This window comes from Cebidichthys violaceus, unplaced genomic scaffold (genome assembly GCF_023349555.1).
Source record: "Cebidichthys violaceus isolate CVI_PGR_0920_01 unplaced genomic scaffold, fCebVio1.0.p SCAF_14, whole genome shotgun sequence".
NCBI lineage: Eukaryota > Metazoa > Chordata > Actinopteri > Perciformes > Stichaeidae > Cebidichthys > Cebidichthys violaceus.
Window position 1 is genome coordinate 1,085,079 of NW_027176307.1, and position 13,352 is coordinate 1,098,430.

General features: G+C 44.2%; 1 protein-coding gene across 1 annotated transcript in view; it reads right to left on the minus strand.

Annotated features, from left to right (window-relative positions):
• susd6 (sushi domain containing 6) overlaps positions 1-13,352 on the minus strand; it is a 30,474-nt gene that overhangs the window by 4,327 nt on the left and 12,795 nt on the right. The window contains exons 3-5 of the mRNA XM_068708412.1: positions 1,230-1,424; positions 529-723; positions 275-413 (exon numbers count right to left, since the gene is read on the minus strand). Of these exons, the coding sequence (XP_068564513.1) occupies positions 275-413; positions 529-723; positions 1,230-1,424 (529 nt within the window). The remainder of the gene's footprint in view (positions 1-274; positions 414-528; positions 724-1,229; positions 1,425-13,352) is intronic.

A 13,352-nucleotide genomic window follows, 5' to 3' on the forward strand; every position in this document is an offset into this window, starting at 1 on the left:
CTGTGTCACTATAACTGTGATTTGCATGGCACCTAAAACAAAAAGTGACAGGACTGATAACCAAAAATACAAAATAATGTAACGTAAGAAACTAGAGTCTTTGTTTGTAAACAGCAGCACCAACAACTGCTGGCTAGTTATTATACCAAGTGATCATCAATTCATTTTAGATTTCTAATATGGTGACGTTTGGTATATCTTTGGGGTGAGAACACAGTAATGTGTGTGTGTGTGTGTGTGTGTGTGTGTGTGTGTGTGTGTGTGTGTGTCTTACCTGTTGTGGTGGAAGGACTTGAGTTTTGGTTGTACAAGAACAAACAGCACCACTAACAGCAGGATGAGGGCCACAGAGCTAGCTGTGGATGCCACAATGGACAGAGTGGGTATACCCAGCGGAGAGCTCGGCTCCTTGTCTGACGGGCACAAGAAGAGACAGAGAGGAAGTGAAAATGTGGTTCACATATTTTCCCTTACGTCAGCGAAGATTACGACACAATTAAAAGGCGAAAGTCAGCCGAGGCGTCGGACCTTGCGTGAGTCGGCAGCTGATCTGCATGGGGCCGTCCCACTCGCCGTTCTGGCAGGTGAGGAACTTGTAGTCTCCCTTCAGAGCGTAGCCCTCGTCACAGAAGTACTCGATGACGGTCTTCTGGGTGAGGCTGTGGCAGGGAGACGGGTGACAGCGGTAGCCCCCGTTCTCTGGCTCAGTGGGGGGGGAACACACTGAGAAGAGGCAGAGAGGCAGTAGAGGTTTTAATAAGCGTCGCTGTTGTTGTGTACCCGAACATGTGCTTGGTGTTATTTCTACCTGTGGTCAGGTTTGATTCCCGTGGTTTAAATGCTCATATTGAGGGAAACTTCCCAGTGTTCCCTGCTGGATCTCAAGGACATTCCTCACTATTGGTGTAATGATACTATGTGACACTGAACTGATGCGATGTTTCCGTTTTCATGCGGTCATGTGTGTTAAAGCACACATGCACAACCTCAGACATGTCTTTTGAGGAAGTGAGAACATGCAATGCAAATGAATTATTCCAGTTATAATAAATGTTTTCTATAGAGAGACAAATTAGGCCTGCATGTGAGCATACTTAGCAAATAATGGCCTTTTAAAAAAAAAGCTGCAAAACAGACCATACACTGCTTTATATTGAAAACTAAAAGTAAACAAAATGATGTTCTTGTGAGCTTTGTTTTACGTGCGTATTTGTTTGAGACTCGCTCACCGCTGCTTCTGATACAGCGTGGAGACTGATGGGACCAGGCTCCAGAGCTGGTGCAAATGATGGTGGTGGTTCCATCTGCAGTGTAGCCGGGCTCGCAGCCATAAGTCAGCAGGGTGCCTGGGGGAAAGGAGCCACGGTTGGCTTCGGTCTGGTTCAGCAAGTCTCCGTGCAGCACGCCGGGGGGCCGCGCACAACCTACAAAAAAGGGACACAGGAACAAAGTGACAAGAATAAGAATTAGCCGGCTGATAGAAGACCTTTAGGTTGGACTTACGATCGTCTGCCGGCAGCAAAATTTGGGATCCTGAACTATATTTTAAATATGTGAGATAACAAGGTAATTATAAAAGCATGTAAGTAAACTAAGCAGCGTTACAAAACTGCCTGTAGACAGGATATGAAACAATTTATGCAGGGATTTAAATGCATTACAGGCCTGCTGGGGGTACAAGGACAATTTGTCTCACATGTGGCCTCGGTTCTTTGACGCATAATGTGCCAATATTATGTCAAATAGACGGAGTATTTATGACCACTAATGGGGCTCGTTATGGCTCCATCACAGTCTGATAGAGAACCTTGATGATTTCAGCATTACGGTAATGTGGTGCTGCTGGAATATTGTGCTGTTCTATCATTACGCCGACATAAACGGTCCGCCACTGGGTCAAACTGCTTTTGAGTTTCAAAGTTGACAGGTTGAGCTGATAATTAAAACTCAGAAGTATTGTTACGTGAAACTATGGAAGTACCGTATCAACATGACAAGTTAGGTGGAGACAGCCATCACAAGGAGCTTCATATAGATCTAAATCTCTCTCCGTTATCTCCTGCTCATTAAAGTGTCTTCATCCCAGGCGAGCGCTGGGTCTATTTGTCCAGCGGTGGGACAGGCTCTACATTTAGTTTGCTCTAATGACAGACTTGAGGCTCTAAGCCAGCCAATGAAGACGGTACGAGGCAGAAGACCTAAAGATAATTGGGCTTTGATCCACCTTCCCACGCTCCATGTAGGATGTTGCAGCGTCACGCCAGCTTCTTGCGTCTGAGTGAGTGTTTCTTCTCAGTGCGAGAGTGAATTTCGGAATGTGTGCTGCACTCCCACAGCTCCAAACACTGTCTCCACGCACACACACACACACACACACACACACACACACACACACACACACACACACACACACACACACACACACACACACACACACACACACACACACACACACACGGCGCTGCAATCTGGAGAGAGCGGAGCATCTAAATCTAGCCGGACTGACATAACATCGTAACACCTGTGTAAACTGAGACATGACAGCTTTAATTTACTTTCAGTAATACCGATCTTAGAGAACGGTCAACAGACTCGCCGGTTTTATTATTGCTGATCTGGATCATATGTGAAGCGGTTATGCAAGACTTTGGGCTTGGCTTCAGTGGAAATGTTTCCAATTAGAAGGCCACGGTTACATTTTGCCTTTTTAAAATGTGACTTTTGTGATCGGAAGCGCAAGATCGAAACTCAGCTGTGTGGACATGTGTCTCCACCTGATACTTCAATGCAGCCAGCCTATCAGATAGTGATCCGGTATATTTTGTGGTCAAAGGAGCGGCTGTAAAATCGGTGGATAAACACAATTCAATCCCTATAAGTTATTCGTTATTTTTGCTTCTTACTCTTCCTTCCTGCTTTATTAGAAGACTTGTTTTATTGAATAATACCCGCAAACAAAGCTCTGCTAATTCGCCGATAAACATTTAATTTCCTATAAATTCGACACAATAAAAGTTCTCCGTTATGTTTGCTGCTAACTCTTCCTCCGTGCTGTATTAGTAATCAGGATGCCTTGCTGATTCTGTGATAAACACATTTTCCTATAAATTAAAGTCTTCCTCTATTTTGTCATTTAAAAGCTTTTATTTTGAAGCAGCAAAATCAGGGACTGTTGGGATTTCATAAGCAGTAACCTAACGGGACTCGGTTGTGCTCCGGCACTGGTTTCCTCCCATTTTCGCTCTGATCTCGCTAGGGAGAGGAACTCCCGTGCAGGGCAGGAGACTTAAGTTTGATAAATTGTCCGGATTGTGCCCACATGCTGTCCATACCTCACAGAGCCACACTCAATGCGAGCAGAGCCACCTCAGCATGTGGCCTGGCTAATCGGATCTCAAAGAGAGAAAGAACCGATCTTAGAGCGTAAAGACTTGACCGTTAATGCGTCCTGGCGTGATCGGATGACACAAATTTGCATTGAAAAAGACAAGTGTAACCAAGGGTTCAGTTTCAACACTTAAAAACCACATGAGCCATTATATATTAAATAATATATTAAAGTCTGTCATGATAAGATTTATCGGTACATCTTATCTGATTCATCACATTGAATTATACAATCAACCCAGTAACAAGGCCAAGACATAAGTACATTTAAAACACCCCCACAATAAGGAACATTAACAACACCATCGACACTAATGACCACACGGCTCATTATTTAATCCTTTGTCGGAGTATTTATAAAATCATATTAGCCGCGGTCTGCTGCAGGGCCTTATCGCTTGCTTGACATAAACAAACACAGCAACATCGCAAACAGACACTTTGTCTTGCCTCGTGTGTGTGTGTGTGTGTGTGTGTGTGTGTGTGTGTGTGTGTGTTTAGAGATTGAGAGAGAGGCTATTTCCACAGCAGTGCCTCCAACGTCCTCTAATCTCCGGGAAGAAATGTCGCTCTAAGCTGGCAGCACAAGATTAAAAGCAAACACTCGAATGTGCGAGCGCCTACTCATCCAAACACACAGGCACATTCAACACCCACAAAGACGCTCCTAGGACTACGTTGTGCGACACCAAAGGGTGTCGTATCGTTATTCAGCCGGGGACAGATCTGGTGTGTGCTCGAGATACGTCAACACCGCTTACTACAGGTTCACTAGAAAACTAATAGTTACTACTAGTGCAGATGTTTGGTTGGTTCTACTTTCCCCATCGCAAGATAGAGAAAGATATTTGTTATAGGACCACAACTAATTATTATTTCTCATTACATCTTCTTGATTAAACGATTCATTGTTTGGTCGATAAAATGTCAGAAAGTAGTGAAAAATAGTCATTACCCAGACGTCAAATTACTTTAATTAACCATCATGAAAGACAAGCTGAGAATAGTCACATTTGAGAGGCTGGGACCAGAGAGTAATTTAAATGACTTAAACATATAAACCATTATTAGTTCATTAATTAATCGGCTTATCATTTGAACTCGAGCTAGATGTTACACGATTACAAGATTGAATAAAGAACGTATAGCCTTTGTCATTAAAACAAACATGTCAAATCACCCATTTAAAAACAAATTTACAACTATTTTGATGAAATCATAAAGCAACGAATTATGTTTTGGAGTGCAGTGATTTAGCTGTGAGATGTAGAGAGCCCCATTGGCAGATCAACCGTATTGATATTGAATACAGCCACGCCAAACCATCTGGTTTAATGACCCAAACACGAGCTGAAGGTTTCTTTAATAAGACACAGTTTGTGTGTTAAAGCGGTATTAATCTCTCTCTCTCACTTAAAACACATGCCCGCTCATTCATTCCCTCACATGCAGAAACACTATCTGTTCACCCACATGTCAGGAGGCCATTGGACACCGCGACCTGAGCAGTTGTTGGCGGAGCTGCTCGAGGGCGACTGAAGGCTCTCCGAGGAGGAGACGGTGTTAATAGAGGTGGTAAAGGTGATACATTGATGACCCATGGCTGGGAAGCAGCAGGGGACAAAGAAGGGCTTTAGGGGGGGGAAGTTTAGGACAATAGCTGCTAGCCAACAGTCACCGTTATGATCTTTTGTGGTGCGCAGGAGGCTGCAGAAGACAGATGAGTGGTAACATTCATTAACTGACTTTGAATGGCTTTCCTTTCTGCAGGATTGTGCAGAGAGGAAACAGGCATGTGCATGCAAAATGACTTATATTCATTTTCATACAAACAGCTATGCAACAGTGTTTTTAAATACCAAACACAATGCATGTATTTAGGACATTGGGCATGTAAAACAAAGGCTTCTGTCAGAGCAGAGTAAACACTGTGTGATAGAAGATAATGATGAGGGATTAAAGAGACTAGAGACTGGGCTCCAGGTGGAAAAACATGCAACGTAATCTGGCTTTAACTCAAAAGAGAGACAAGATGTGCATCTGTTGAAATACAAAAAATTGGAGAGGCCAGTTTCTCTTGTAGCGTCACGCGAATCCACTGTTGTATATATTGTTGTTAAATCAATAAGGAACTGCCTTGCGCTGAGAAATAGTGACAGTTAAGCTTAACCTCGCTCTAGGGTTAATTCCTATAGAGAGATCGGGTCGCAGATGTCACTGAACTCAGGTCGGTCTAAACCTTCCTTTCGCGAAACAAGCCAGACTTCTCCTTCTGATGCCAGGACAGCCTTGTGCTTCCTGCACCAACCAGCCAGTAGTTCTTCAAATGCCATTTGGCTCTACTGAACTTACACAAGTACCAGTGGTTAGCATGGCACTAAGACATTCCACTACAAGCCTTTACCTGCCGGGAAACACACACAGCCAGGTACTTAATTACAGTATGAGGAAGAGCACAGTGTACCCGTATGATTATGACTAATATCTGATATTTTAAAATACAACAGCCATGTCACATTCAGCTAAATTATAGCAGCAGTAATAACAACACTAGTTGACATTAGCTGATAGATAAAACACTAATGTATCAGTGCGCCTCTAGGTTATGTTGCTATGCTGGTCCTAATGTCGAGTTTCAATAGTTAATTACTCGATGCTTCGATCGACAGAAAAGCAATTAACAACTATTTTTCTAATCAATTCTTTGTTTCAGTCATTTTCCAAGCAAAAGATGCCAAACATATTCTGGTTCCAGCTTCTCAAATGTGAGAATTTCTGCTTTTCTCTGTCACACATGTTAGTAACAGTAACTTTGGGTTTTAGACTGTCGGTTGTACACGACATAATACAACACACAGCCCAAATATAGACTAGATAAGCATAAAGGAGCACTCAAGACTTCCTTTGCACACTACATCCCCTGAGAATAGAACAACTCATTCCTAATTCAGCTGAACAAAAGGAAACGGAGACATAGAATGAAAAGATAAAGACATGTTCAAAAAAAAAGAAGTGGTTCTTAAACTTAGAGATGCAAATTTAAAATCACTCTCCTGTGGGATTAAACTTGTCAAAAGAAGTCAGAGCTGTCTCACTTAGAGCAGGAATACGAGACAGATATATAAATATATTAAACGTTAAAAAATATGACACTACCATTGCAAATTAGCAGGAAAGAGAATAGGTGAGGTTACAAGGGGGGGAGGGGAGAAACCGTCGGCATCGAGGAGCGCTGTGGCCCTGAGCAATTACACGGCGAAAAGAGACGTGTCGTGGCAGGTCCACCAATACTTGTGCGAGTGAGGGAGAGGCTCCGTACGACAACAATGGGAAGAGGAGGCCGCCGTCAGACACAGAACATACCGCACTGTGGGCTGGACTCTGTTACAGGAAAGAAGGAATGCTGGTTCAGTATCCAGAGATGGGAAGAGTGGGTAAGATTAATAACCTCGCTTGTCACTCCCTTTTCCATCGCCCCTCTCAGCCCAGATTGAATATTGGCTTTCGGAAAAACACACAAGAGGAAGAAAAAAACAAAAAACTGATTAAAGCACTAAGCAATGCCAGAGTGGATTTCAGCACGCCATGTTTTGTGCTTATGAGGAAGGGAATGAGTCACGGTTAAACACAAGCTGTTCTCCCACTGCTCTGATGTTAAGAGAGAGAGAGAGAGAGAGAGAGAGAGAGCAGGTTTTCCAGAAATGCAGAAAACAATAACGACTAAAACACGAAGTCACAAGTGCCTTATGAAAGCTAGAGGGAAATGGCGAGAGAGGAGAAATATATAAGAATTAAAAAATGAATACAAAAATCCCATGTTCGCTTTCAATATCCACTGAATACTCAAACCGTGCTTAAGATTTGTCATACAGAGTTAAATAAAGTGGACATACAAAAAAGGTCAAACTATTTAGAAATCTTCTGGCAACACGACAGTAAGCTGATCAAAGAGCTTAGTTGCTAAAAGGTTGGAGAGAACCTCCGTGGAGTGTGGGAGGACAAGGCCTGGACAGAGCGGCCGTGAGGCGGGTCGCTAATCCCGACACCCAGCGCCTTGAGGCGGTGCTGGAGGAGGCTATGGGGGGGGGGGCGTTAAAATCCCCATGCCTTGCTCCGATGTGCCTGCCTGGCTGTGAATATCTCCCTTTCCCCATCTGTTATGAATGGCAATCGCCCGCTAAGCACTGCAAGTGGGGGGTGGATTGAGGAAAACACGGGTGGGGGGGGGGGGAGACGAGGCTTTTAGCCCTCTTTGCTCAGGCAAATTAAAATTGTAATTATCCTCTATTACAAGCTGGGAGCGCTCTTAAGCAGATCAGATACTGATGACTTGTGCAGCCAGCTGTTTGGCTGCTCTATAGAACAATAGGCCATAAAAGAGGGTGTGTTTTCCAGTGTGTGTGTCTATGTGTGTGTCAAGAAGCAGGGGAATGTGTGTGTGTGTGTGTGTGTGTGTGTGTGTGTGTGTGAATGTATGCTAAAGGGGGAGTTGTGTGTTGGATTAAAGCTAAACACCAAGAGGATGATGATGCTCTCTTCGGCCTGGTAAATATGTTTTGTTCCTTTGTAAGCCTCTCGCCGAGTCCTCTGTTGCTTTTGATGATGTCGCTGTCATTTTTGGGCCGAGGGTGTTTTTGTTTTTTTGCCACGTTCCCGTCTCTCCCGCTAATCCGTGGGATTTTTAGCCAAGCTGTTGTTATTAGAGTGCAGTACATTGCAGCAGAGCCCACAGAGGGGAGGTGTTGGAAAGAATAGGAGGAGGGGTCAGAACCCACCGCTGCCATCAGTGGACGGTAGTTGCTGAAAAACGATTATTTTTTTTGCCTTTATTGGACAGCTGACGGGGTAGTTGAGGACAGGAAATGGGGAGAGGGGAATGGCATGCAACAAAAGGAAGTACAGTAGAAAATTAACAAAACAAAAACAGAAATGATTCACCGGTAGAATAGTTTCAGATGTATGATATTAAACAGAATATATTTGGGGTTTGGACATTTGAAGACATCACCATCGACTCTGGAACTTGTAACGGACATTTTATTGAACAATTTGCCGACATTAAATAATAGAAACATCTGTCGGTGTAGCGCAATATGGTTCAACAGCACCACAAACTACAGCCTTCAACATCATCATTCAGGTGAATCAACACATCTGTAAGAAACTAAACCTTCATGGAGGCAGGATTTACTTCAGGAATGTTGCATTAGACTGCAGTAGTTTTAGCTAGGTGCACCGAATAAACAGGCAACTGAGTGCATGAGTAACACAGCCATTGAAAACATGTTTTAAATCATTCCGAGTGCACTTTCCAAAACCCAAAGGTGACTACAACAGCTCAAAACCACAAAGATATCCAATTTACAGTAAAATAATACAAAGAGGAAAGCAGAATGTGGTGCAAATGACACATCTGGGTTAACGTGGTCTCCCGAGTCCTAAAATATAAAAGTGACTAGATTGGTGTGAAGTCTGATAAAAGATCCAAGATTTGACACTCTCACGTCTCACCTCAACTATCCCAGTGACAGTGAAACTATAAATCATTACAAACTATTCAACATTTGACACCGTGCGGCATGTAGAAGAGCAAGCTTCCTGCACTCACTTTCGTTCTTTCACACATTCATGCAAACATCGCAGATGAGCTTTCAGCGAGAGACGCTTGACGCAGGATGAAGTGACACAACTCGCTACGCGCTGACCTGGGTGGGTGACACGAGACGCATAATGTCTGGGTGAGCGATACTAGCAGTGTCATATTCTACAGGGGGCGAGCGAGAAGTCTTCATGCTGTAACACTGACACACACACACACACCAGCGGCCCAACTCATTTCTGCTTTCATATATTTTGTCCTCTTACACAACAGCTGGTAACTGACTCAAATAGAAAACTGAAGCAGATTTTTGTATAGCAAGGGGAAAGGTTATGGGAAAGAAAACGTGGACTGCAGTATTACTGTAGGGGCAGAGAGAACGCAGAACAAAGCTGAAACCGCAAAGCATGAAACCCCCTTTTTTTTCTCCAAAAAGTGCCGTTGTTCCATCTCCAGGGCCTCTGGGGGCAGGTGGAGGGACCTAACTGAGGAGGATAGGGGGAGGAGGTGGAGGAGGATGAAGAACAGGGAGGCAGTGCGAGGGACGTGTCGGCACATTTATACAATAGCCCGAGTACACACAGATACAGGCGGACAGTTTACCCACTATGCTTAGTGTAGGTTGCAAGTGTTCCAAGCAGCCTTTTTTTAAAACTGTGTGTGTGTGTGTGTGTGTGTGTGTGTGAATGGTTAGAAAGTTAGACAGAGCAGTGACCAACAATGTGATTTCCACAGTAAATCTTTTTTTGCCAGAAAACATGAGTCAAACATCTGCGGGCTTCCAAAAAAGAATTTCCAGAGAACTTAGCTGTACGCGCGCCTCTTCCTGCAGCTGCAACACACACACACACACACACACACACACACACACACACACACACACACACACACACGGTGAAGGAAGTCTCTAAACAGACAGAAACATCCTCACTCTCCCCACCCATTCCTCCCGTGCTGTTGCAATGCATTCAGTGAAGCCACGTGTGCTGCGTTTACACCCCATTGTCTCCGCTCGCTGAGGGACGGGGCGCAGTGACAGATTTAAGCAGCGTGCCTCCGAATGGGACAACAGAAAACTTTGCATTTGAAGGGTTAAATATGCATGAGAGGCCAAAGTGGACCGAGGGTGGGGGGGGGGTTATCACCATTGTGTGACCCTCTTTCCAACCCCTAACATCCAAGCACACACACACACACACACACACACACACACACACACACACACACACACACACACACACACACACACACACACACACACACACACACACACACACACTCTCTCTGCCCTCCAGTAACAGATGGATGGATGTTAGCGAAGGTGAACAGTGAGCTCCCCCTTCTCTCCTCTATCACCCTCACTGTTGAGGACAGCTGGGAGGCAGACATTCCTTCTTCTCAGCTTTCAGAGGAAAACAAAAGAGTGTGTGGGACCCCTCCTACAAGCACGTGCATGTGTTCAGACACACACATGCACACATGCACACATGCACACACACACACACACACACACACACACACACACACACACACACACACACACACACACACACACACACCCCTTAAAAAACTGTCAATGCAACTGTGGGCTGATCATATTTCAGCAGCTTGGACGAGCCAGCAGATGTATATAAGAGCTGAGCCCGGGACATTTGTTGAAGGTGAAAGTCGGGGGAGATAATCCCAAACCTGCTTATCAGGGCTGGCATGCTGATATAGTGGTAAAACCAGTGAAGGGAGGGCAGCTTTAAGTCTGTCGAGAGTTGTAATAGTGTGGATATTTTTTTAAAACCGCAGTGAGACTAGACTTAGTCTGCAGCTGGGGTTTCTTTTCTGGCAAATCGCATCCGTACCTGCATGCTTGTGTTTGTACCGTGTACAGGTTCACTGCGAAAGCACAGCACATACTGTCCTACAGGCAGCACAACAACTGGGAGGGAACTTGAAAATGGAGCAGTCATACTGCAGAGAGCAGGAAGATTTATAACGGGATTAAGGATCCTTGATTGTGGTGATTTATCCGCATAAGAGACAAAGAGGCAGCGGGGGAAAAAAAGAAAGAAAACTGAGACGTTGTCCCACGCTTTGCATTACATCTCCCATGATTTAACAATGCAGCCACTGTTATCGTCACACTAATACAGTCCAAGTGAACTTCAATAGAGCAACTGCTCCAGCAAGTCACCAAGAGGGCGAACAAATGGCAGCAAGTGAATAAACCTCTTTAACACATGCCGACTGCTCCGCTGGGAGAAGTGGTATGCTGTTTGTCGTCAACAGTGGGTTCTTACACGTCAACATGCTGCGCGTTTAGTAGAAAGTAAAGTCACCTCAATATACACTTGAGAGCGCTGAAGACCGCTGCCAATCTCCTTATCATAAAGGGAAGCTGATCAAAGGACGTACTTTCCAAAAGTAAGTGCAGATACAGCCAAGTGTGCTTATATTGTTGCTCAGGTTGCCCCGGGGACAATCCGGGCAACGGATTTTTTTTTATAGATCGTATCGGCTCCATACTTTAAAGCCTGATCCTGAATCCTTGTGTGCTCTGGTTATAGCAACTGCTGCTCCCAATGAACACCAATGTGAGCATGTGAACAGCACAAAATAGCAGTCAGCGATTTCATTTCACACATCAGCGTTAATTAGCAAGGTGCTAAATATTAAGTTGGATGTGGACGTACCCGTTTACTGGTATCACTACGCTACTTCTACTGAAAAACAGTAGTTCCTGGGAAACTATATTAGCCTGAAGTATAAACAAAGCGAGATAGATCAACACTCCTCAGTAACTTGGAACTGTGCGAGTGTGAAAGGAAGCACAGCACGATAAACAGACACTGAATACTGAAATAAATGTGGCAACTTAGAAGTCGTCAAGCATCGAGTCAACAAATACGTCACAGGCTATTTTCAACTGTGCGATGTAATTACAAATAATCTAAATCGGTGACTCATCTACGGTTCCAAACAATGGCTTCATCTGACACACATAAACACAAGCTGTTAAAGAGAACATCTTTTTAAAAAAGCTGTTACTTATAGTGCTGAAAGGATTAGCCGTTCAACAGACCATTTATGAAATACAGCTTTGATAATTGTTTCAGTTAATTATCAATTCAAAACACAATATTTGCAGATTGCAGCTTTGCAAATGCTAAAGCTTTCCCCATTTCACATTGTAAACTGATTATTTTGGCTGTTGGTTAGACTAAGATAGCTTGTGACGTCCATTTTTTTTTTAACTGATATACATTCAAAGCTTATCTTCTTAAATCTACAGATCTGGACAAATAAACATAGGTGAGACATGCATGCACGCTTCTCATAAACCCTGACACAATTATCCAAATGGACTCCAGTGCAGCCTCTACAAAGACCGTCGCCATTTGGCTGCTGCTTGCTACAGAGAGCCGTTTACAGATGATGTAATAAGGACAGAGGGCATTAGAGTGGAGCTAAGCCAACTGGCCACTAAACATCTCAACACTCCATCTAATGGACTGGTTTCAGACTGAGTTGGGACTAGAGAGAACAAAACAGGAACTAATGAGAGGTAGACAGACAGGAAGTAGTGAATGTTCATTTGGCTGTCCTAGGAAGTATAATGTGTGTATCCTGTAGTCACAGTAGAAACAGACTTCTGACGGTGTCAAAAGGGTGGTGCAGAAACTACAGATGCCACACTTTAAGTGAGGAGCCAGACTCCGGCCATGATTCAGTAACTACAACCCCTCACTGCTTCGTTGGCTTTCTTAATTCTGCCGATCGCATTCCCGCTTCAGAAATCATGAAGCGACGTTCATCTGGCTGAACATTGACATGATTGCCACAGAGCATATTTTCTGCAATAATCCAAAATGGAAAAGAACTCATCGGCTGTTTGTCGAGGGAACCCGTGCGATGCTAAACTTCCGAATCAGACAGCAATGATGAAGCCGTTTCTGCTGAAACGCACTCAGTTAAAGAGAAACAGCTGTACGGCACATCCACCCATAACAACATGAATGCAGCAGCATAGCACAAGTACAGCCCGGCCCTTTGACCTCAGATCAAAATCAGATCAAGTGGTTTACTTTATTTTGCAGCCCGAGACCGACGGTGTTTGAGTAGCCTACACGTTCCTTTATACGCTATTTAGCAAGTCAACTAGAAGACGTTTTGACGAGAGCTTCTGACAAAGCTAAAGTTAGAAGCTAAAAGCTGAGTCAACAGATCGAGGGCTCGTGCGTGATGCCGTACACTACAGTGTTGCCACATTTCCAACGTCTCGTTACAGCTGTGGCACGTTGAGGCCTGTTCGTATGCGTATCCACTCTGTACTTCCATGCGCATTCCTAGCAGAAGAGAAGCACGCTAACCGGGG